At 39.5% G+C, this 7,665-nt stretch overlaps 1 protein-coding gene across 1 annotated transcript; it reads right to left on the bottom strand.

Moving 5' to 3' along the window:
- Positions 1 to 3,555: 3,555 nt before the first annotated feature.
- LOC124045128 (thyrotropin-releasing hormone receptor-like) lies at positions 3,556 to 6,537 on the bottom strand. The gene is made up of 3 exons (XM_046364370.1): positions 6,436 to 6,537; positions 5,386 to 6,247; positions 3,556 to 4,846 (listed from the first exon to the last, which is right to left on the bottom strand). The coding sequence occupies exons 2-3, from the start codon at positions 6,178 to 6,180 to the stop codon at positions 4,433 to 4,435; spliced, it is 1,209 nt and encodes a 402-aa protein (XP_046220326.1). The 5' UTR covers positions 6,181 to 6,247; positions 6,436 to 6,537; the 3' UTR covers positions 3,556 to 4,432.
- Positions 6,538 to 7,665: the final 1,128 nt, after the last annotated feature.

Here is a 7,665-nt window from a genome sequence, read left to right as displayed (position 1 = left end):
ATGTCCATCCATTTGCAGAAGAGCAAATGCCATAATAGCTGTCTGATGCTTTCAAGTCAAAGTCATAAACCGATAGCAAACATTTCAGATTAAATGTGTGGCCATCACACTGTACCCTAACCTTTTCATGTCGGGTTATATGTTTGGTTTTGTTGTTAGTGAACATCAGGGCTTTTCCAAATAGATGTAGATGTGTGGGAGAGAAATTGATACAGATTTAAATACTGTAAGGACATCATAGCCCTGTTCACAGGGAAATGTTCTTCCTACTGGCATTGAATGAAAGTATGTTTCCTGCTGTTCACTGTAGCTTACTACTTGAATTGTGTTACGCTTTTGAAATCCTTTCATCTCCCAAGTGGCTGAACACAGCCTGAAACATGTGGTCCAGATTAATATGGTCAAACTACCATCCCGGCACTGACAGAATGTGACTGTTGCTCAGTAAATCTGGGTGACAATGCCAACACATGGCCGAAATATTAATAAGATGGATGACACATAGTTTCCTCCAGGACTGGTGTGTGATTTGCTCTATGATTGATAGAAAGAGGCAACCTGTGAGCCACATGCTTAGGGAGAAAGTGTAGACAGATGACCCAAGCCACACGCACTGTTACTTTACTGAATAGGTCACCTGTACCAGTCTGTTGGCCAGCCTTGTCTGAAAACCCCTTCTGTTATTCAATACGGAACGGAAGGAATTATTTGGCCAACTTAGTCAATATCTATCGACTTAGGCAAGTCCCTGTTTGTTTCTGCAGGAAACACATATACGCTTCAGTTCTCTCTGAGCCAATGACGTTTGTGCCACGGAAGGCTGCTTTTAAACTGCTGCTTGACTGGTTATAGTTCTGGAACTGGCAGTAAACAATCCTGAATAGGCCTTCTAAACTTTCATCCAATGAACTCAAACATTATGTTATAAAACGGTTTGGTAGACTGCTAGTGTTAAAATGTTTTTATCTTGTTCTACCCTGAAAACCATTTTAATTGGACTTAGAAGCATAGATTAAAGCTAACAAAATGATCTGCCACCTCCCCCACCTTACCTCTGTTTATTAAAGCCTCAGAGCATACTGAAAAGAGATCTAAAACTAATTCAATGTGCTTAGACTCTTTAATTTCTTTGATATTTTCTTTGCTGAAGAAATTAATTCTGATTGCCATCAAAATGGCCATTGCAGTAGCCTTGATAAAAATTATGGAGACTACAATGGGTGCTCTATTATTGAGACTACAATGGGTACTCTCACAGACTAAATAAATGTCTGAAATATAAACCTCTATATTCAAATAAATAAATCAACTTATACTTTGCAATTATCCTATACTGTCTGCTTCTCCTCATCCTCCTCACCTTTCTTCCTCTCAGCCTTCTTCTAGCTCTTTTTCATCCTTGTATGCTTCTCAGGAAAATGCAACCTATAGTATACTGTACATACGGTTCACACAGGGATTAATTCAAAGAAACTGAAGACAACACTGAAAACTATGCCCTGTTAGAAACAGGGTGATAAAATACATAAGGTTTAACTGTCGGACATGAGCAGGAACAGACATAGACGCCTGAATGATGGCTTGTTTCTCAGTGTTACCTCAGTACATGATATTCCAGGCAATGCATAATTCATATTCAGACAGGGAAGAGGATTAATAACCATGAAATGAAAAAATAAAAAGAGACCATTTGAGTGGACTCTTCAGTGCTGCATAATAGACATCCTGAAAACCAAAACAGATATGATTCACCTCTCCATACAGAATGGCTATTGTCTGTCTCTGCTGAGCCTTTGATTGTGCTGGTTTGAATCCTAATAGTGAGGAGGCAGACACCCTTGAGGGGCAAGAGGTGGATGAATTACTTCCATCCCTATCATAATGAGGCTTAGTAGGCTACATGTGAAAAGCATGGCACAGAAGAGTGCCTTGTTGTCAGAGCGGCTTTGTATAACTGCATTATAGTAGTCTTACAACACACATACTGTCTTAATGGTGTGGTGCACAGGTTATGCATCGCCATTAATATTCAAATAATATGATTCCTCGGGAATAGACACCATCCATCAAAATAACATGTTCATATCAGTTTGGATAAAGGATGCACTTCCCACACTATATTGCGGTATGTGAAAAAACAGTCTACAGTAAAGTCTAAAAGTTTGAGACTCAAACCTCTTGCAGTCAGAATGCCTCCCTTTTCATTCCATTCTTTCTATTTTAGTCACTGCAGGCAATTTAGAGTAAAATTCATAAATGTGAACTGTGTAGCTAATCTTATCTGATGTAAATGTTTCTAAAAAAAAATCTATGTCCCTAGAAACCTCTTAAAATTCAGCTGAACCCCCCCCCCCCTCCTCCCCCCAGTGTGAAGCATACTACATTTGATTGTGCAGAAAGGCTGCTAAAACCTTGAAGCAGTTATCTTGGTTTCAGAGAAAGAAGCTCATAGCACAGGGGGGGGGGGGGGGGTTAAAAGAGATAATGAACAGTAAGAATTACCCCTCTCTGGCTTTAAATGTAGAGCTTGATGAGAAAGGAATGGCTCTCATAATGTCTGAAAGATTGGAAGAAATCTCTTCAACCCATAACCAGAATCCTGAGAAAAAAATATCTTAAGGCAGATTTGTATTTTATTTTTATGAACAGGATGGGGTGGACATAACCATAAACACTAATTAGGTTCAGCGGAACGCAATGTAAATGGATGTTTGTTGTAGTATGGATACTCCTCCATTGTTTATGACTGTCTATGATCATCACTGAGGCTGTGTGAGAAGACAATGTTGCTGTAACCTGGCAAGCATCTGAAGCAGAGCAGTGCGTGGCAGGTCCCCAGTATAGAACCACTATTTACCAAGCACAACATTACTGTCAAACCAACTGACACTGTTGAAGGGGGAGGGGGGGGGTCATCACCATGCAAACTGAAAGGGAATGTTTAGCTGGTAAATGTATGCTTTCAAGGAAAATGTTACAGGGAAATTAATGAACTGGAATTTGAAATAAAGTATTGAATAGAGTGTTTGTCTAAGCCTCTAAATATATTTTTCTTCCAAATGGGTCAATTTGAATGCAAATCTATAAAAGACATTTTAACATCGTGGTGGGAAATCAAACAAGCACAAATTATAGAGGGAAATAACTAAAAGACAGTAGAGAAAAACAAGAGCAATCTAATACATTTTTATAGGCCTGAAATAGCCTAACTTTCAGTGATTGCAGCCAAAGATTTGAGCAGTGTGTTGTTGGCGCTGTTCACTGGGGTGGTGCTGAAATTGATGGATGTCAAACTTGACATGTGTTCTATTCCTACAGGATCTCAAACTGACCGGCAGTGTATGGAACTAGTAATCAACTGGGATGTTTTGAAAACAATTTGATGTACATGCCAATGTAAAGCTGGATATTTCCACTTGCAGTCCATACAGTTTTTGAATGTTTGAGTTTCAGATTGTATAAACAGTCAGGCCAGTTGCCTCCCAGTTTCCATTACTTAACTTTATAGCAAATAACTTGCCTGCTCGCTCTTCTACAAATATTGGACAAAAGCATGATGGTTGGTCACCTTTAATTCAATGAATTGCTCAAATTAATCACAAAAATCAAGTCCCCAAAAAGCCGTGACTGTTATAGACATTGTTATAACCGGTATGAGAAAGTGCTGCATTTGAAAATGTAAAAAAGCTATATGCAATATATTAATAAAACATTCCATCTTCCACACTGTCACATTTTACTACAGGATTTACATGCTTCAACATACATAGACCAGAACAGATACTGTACAGTGTGATGAGCGCAATAGTTTCAGAGGTTTCAAGAGGCCAACAAGAAAATGTCAAACAAACCAACAAACCCACAACCTGCATGAAGGTGTTTTGATGATATTAGTCATGTGACGTTCAAGCCTTTACTTCTTGTCAATGACAGGAGTCCATAACTCAGAGGCTGCAGTCCTGTTGTTTATGTTTCTACCTGGATCTTCATTGATGAATTATTGTCATTGATTGACTAACTAGTCCATCCACCTGCTGCTCTAAGTTTGAATGAGTTTCTGATTAAAATGCAAATATTAATATCAGGATAGTCTCCAACCCTCATGAATTCTACAGCCAATATTTTTAGATTGTTTGGTTGACTGAATGTCTTTTAACAAGCAGACAATGGGTTTTTAAACTAGAAACTCTCTACCTAAATATTAGGTGATATACTGTAGGTTTGGGCTGTGGTATAAGAATGTAAACTATAGCAGATGGTCAATACATTTCAACAGTAAATGACAAAGTGTATGTACAAGAAAAAAGTACATTAGTACTGACCTTTGACACATGGTAAAAATACTGTACATCACATTAACGGTGACCCTACGCACATGGCCTTTATAAAACCTCATTTTACACAAAGAACTGCTCTTCATTTTGTCCTTCTGTCAGGCAATGCTGAACATAGTGCCGGTGTCCCCACAGTCATCTGTGAAGTTGACACTCTTAACACTAGTGTTACCAAAGCTGCTGACATCCTCCTGCTCTGTCTGCGCATGGCTCTCACGGGAAGAGTCCTTCACGACACTGTAATACACTGGCACACTGTACTTGGTCACTTTCTCCAGGTCTTGGCCCTTGCACTTGCAAAGCTTTTTGAAGGCGGCCCGGAACTTCTGAGACATGAGGTTGTAGATGATAGGGTTGATGGCGCTGTTGACGTAGATGCACATGCGGCAGAAGAGCAAGAACCACGTGTTGAGGTAGGGTGGGTCCATGAAAGAGTTGACCACCACCAGTGTCCGGTATGGCATCCAGAGCAAGGCGAAAAGAATCACCACCACTGCTAGCATCTTTGTAACCTAAATTATGGGGGGTTTTAGAAAAAATGGTGTTAAAATATTTAGGTTCTTCATAATACTGTAAATGTTACTACAGTGTCATAATAATTGACTCAAATGTTTCTGGTTGTTTGTTTGACTGATGAAACTTTAGGACTTTAGGAAAAAACAGTCTAATGATGGTAAACAAAGCTATAATTAACGTAAGGTGATAATAACAGGATGTTATGAACTTTGAAACCATTACTATGAGCCTGCTGCTGTATCTTCGACACTACATTGATGAACTACGCACTAGCCTGCATTGTGTAGATAAACTACACACTACATTGATGACCTATGCACTAGCCTGCATTGTGTAGATAAACTACACACTACATTGATGAACTATGCACTAGCCTGCATTGTGTACATAAACTACACACTACATTGATGAACTTTCAAAGTGGAATTATTTTGTATATTGTAGCCTAAATTATTATTTGAACACATTTTGTATTTTGTCAAATTAAAAGCCTTTGATTACTATTTTCCACAATAATTCACAAAATGTAGCTTACCTGTTTTCTTGACGTCACTGCACCCTTGTTCGATTTGCACGACACCTTCACGTTGCTGGTGGATCGCCCCTGGTGTATAGAACCTTCACTTCTGTCGTTGAGATTGGTTGGCAAGGGGCTCATAAATAAAACCTTTGCGATAAGACCGTACAGTACAGTGGCCACAATGAGAGGGATGACGTAAAACAAAGTAAAGTCTAGAAAGTAAATTGGCATGTAGAGGTTTCTTGAGACACGGTAGCCACAGCTGACCACCACTCCATCGGCGTAGACGGTTTCGTTCGTGTCCACTAAAAAGAACCACATTGTGCAGTACAGCGAGGTGAAAATCCACACACAGGCAATGATCCTCTTCGCCCGAGACACGGTGCAAATAAATTGCGCCTTGATGGAGTGGCAGATAGCAATGTAACGCTCAATGGTGAAGGCTGTGATGGAGCAGGATGATACATTAATACCCAGATATTGCAGGTATGTGATGCAAAGGCACCCAGCGTAACCGTATATCCAAGAGTCGACTACTTCAGAAATATTAGGTAAACCTGCCGCTAGAAGGACGACAAGGTCCGCAATAGCCAGACTGACAAGATAACAGTTAGTAGGAGTCATCATGTGTTTGGTGCGCAGCACAACCAACACCACCATTATATTCCCCGCTATCCCAACTCCGCATATTAGAAGTGCGAGAACAATTGTTATAACTTGCACTTCAATTGAGTTCTGTGGCATACTAATTAGAACTTCACTCTGTGTGAAATTTAAGACATCTTGAGAGGTGTCAGTAGTATTCTCCATGGTGTTTTACTGTTGGCACCTTTCTTCTGCTTTAATTTGCCTTGAGGTGGAACAGTTGACAAAAATCCTGAAAAAATATAGATACAAATTATTCTAAAATTGCCCAGAATATATACATGTTATTTTTTCCCCTTCAAAATGAGATACAAATATAAGTCAATGACTATGTCATTTATCATCTGAGATGACAAAGATATTTGAAATGAAATAGCTATTATCAAACAATTGCAATGATTGCAAAAAAAAGGAGCTTACCATTGTTTGGAAAGGTCTGAGCTTCATAACTCAAGTCCATCTGATATCCACAGAGATAGTAAAATGACTAGTTGCCCTCTCAGTGGTGCTGTACCCCTCTCTGAGAGAGAAAGATATATATATATATATATATATATATATATATATATATATATATATATATATATATACATATATATCTTTCTCTCTCTCTCTCTCTCTCTCTCTCTCTCTCTCTCTCTCTCTATCACTGTAAGGTTGTATTCAGCGCATGTGACTAATAAAATGTGATTTGATTTGATTTGACAACACAGTGCAAATTGCAGCAAAAATAGACCACAACTCAGCCTTGTCTAGTACCAGCAATGGCCATAGATTTAATGACGCACTATGTTGACACAATGGGTCCAAAAATGCTGGAATGCATGTCACTTGTTTTTACCATGTAAGGCAAAGTAAAAAGTGATTTTTATGTTAGCTACTTTGGTGGCCACAAATCACAGAACACAACTGCGTTGGGCTGGGTAATTAGGTTTGGTCCTATGGGAAGACTGCTTTAATTAACCACTGCTTTAATTCTGTTGGATGCATTGGATTCTGAGGATCGTGTTAATGAAGCCCCTCAGCTCTCAGCCAACCTAATCTGGCGTTCTCTCAAACCATTTGGATAAGCCACTTGGACCGTATCAGAATAGGCTACGCCAGCCCTACTATGACAGAGCTGTCCATGCTATAGCTAATTCTGATTTGCTTTCCTTCAGTCAAAGATCTCTTCTCTCTATACACCAAGTCACTCGGCTCCGTCATATCCTCTCAATGGTCTCTCCCATCATGGCTATGCGGATGACACTCAACTACTTTTCTACTTCCCCCTTCTGACACCCACGTGGTGACACGCAGACATCTCCGTTTGGATGTCGGCCCAACACCTTAAGCTCAACCCCGACAAGACGGAGCTGCTCTTCCTCCAGGAGAGCCTGCTGTAGGCCCTTTCTACCTCTGATTTTGCTGATAGCTACTTCATTGAGGAAAAATGTACTTACAATGACTGTGATATGTGGTTGTCCCACCTAGCTATCTTAAGGTGAATGCACTAACTGTAAGTCTGCTAAATTTCACAAATGTAAATATCATTGCGTCCCTGTATTGATAAATTATATAATGTACAAATACAGTGCTCAGGCAGATCACTTTTTACCTTTTAGTCCAGCGGAAAAGAAACAAATATACCTGAGATCGTTTCACTTTATG

Source organism: Oncorhynchus gorbuscha, linkage group LG10 (assembly GCF_021184085.1).
Source record: "Oncorhynchus gorbuscha isolate QuinsamMale2020 ecotype Even-year linkage group LG10, OgorEven_v1.0, whole genome shotgun sequence".
NCBI lineage: Eukaryota > Metazoa > Chordata > Actinopteri > Salmoniformes > Salmonidae > Oncorhynchus > Oncorhynchus gorbuscha.
Note: the sequence above shows the minus strand (reverse complement) of the source record. Positions and strands in the feature narration are given on the sequence as shown.

What these genes read in the sequence shown, in the direction of transcription:
- LOC124045128 (XM_046364370.1), bottom strand. Translation starts at nt 6,180, where the DNA reads ATGGAGAATACTACTGACACCTCTCAAGATGTCTTAAATTTCACACAG. An exon ending in CAGTGACGTCAAGAAAACAG is followed by an intron (nt 4,847 to 5,385) that starts GTAAGCTACATT and finishes CCCATAATTTAG; the next exon opens with GTTACAAAGATGCTAGCAGT.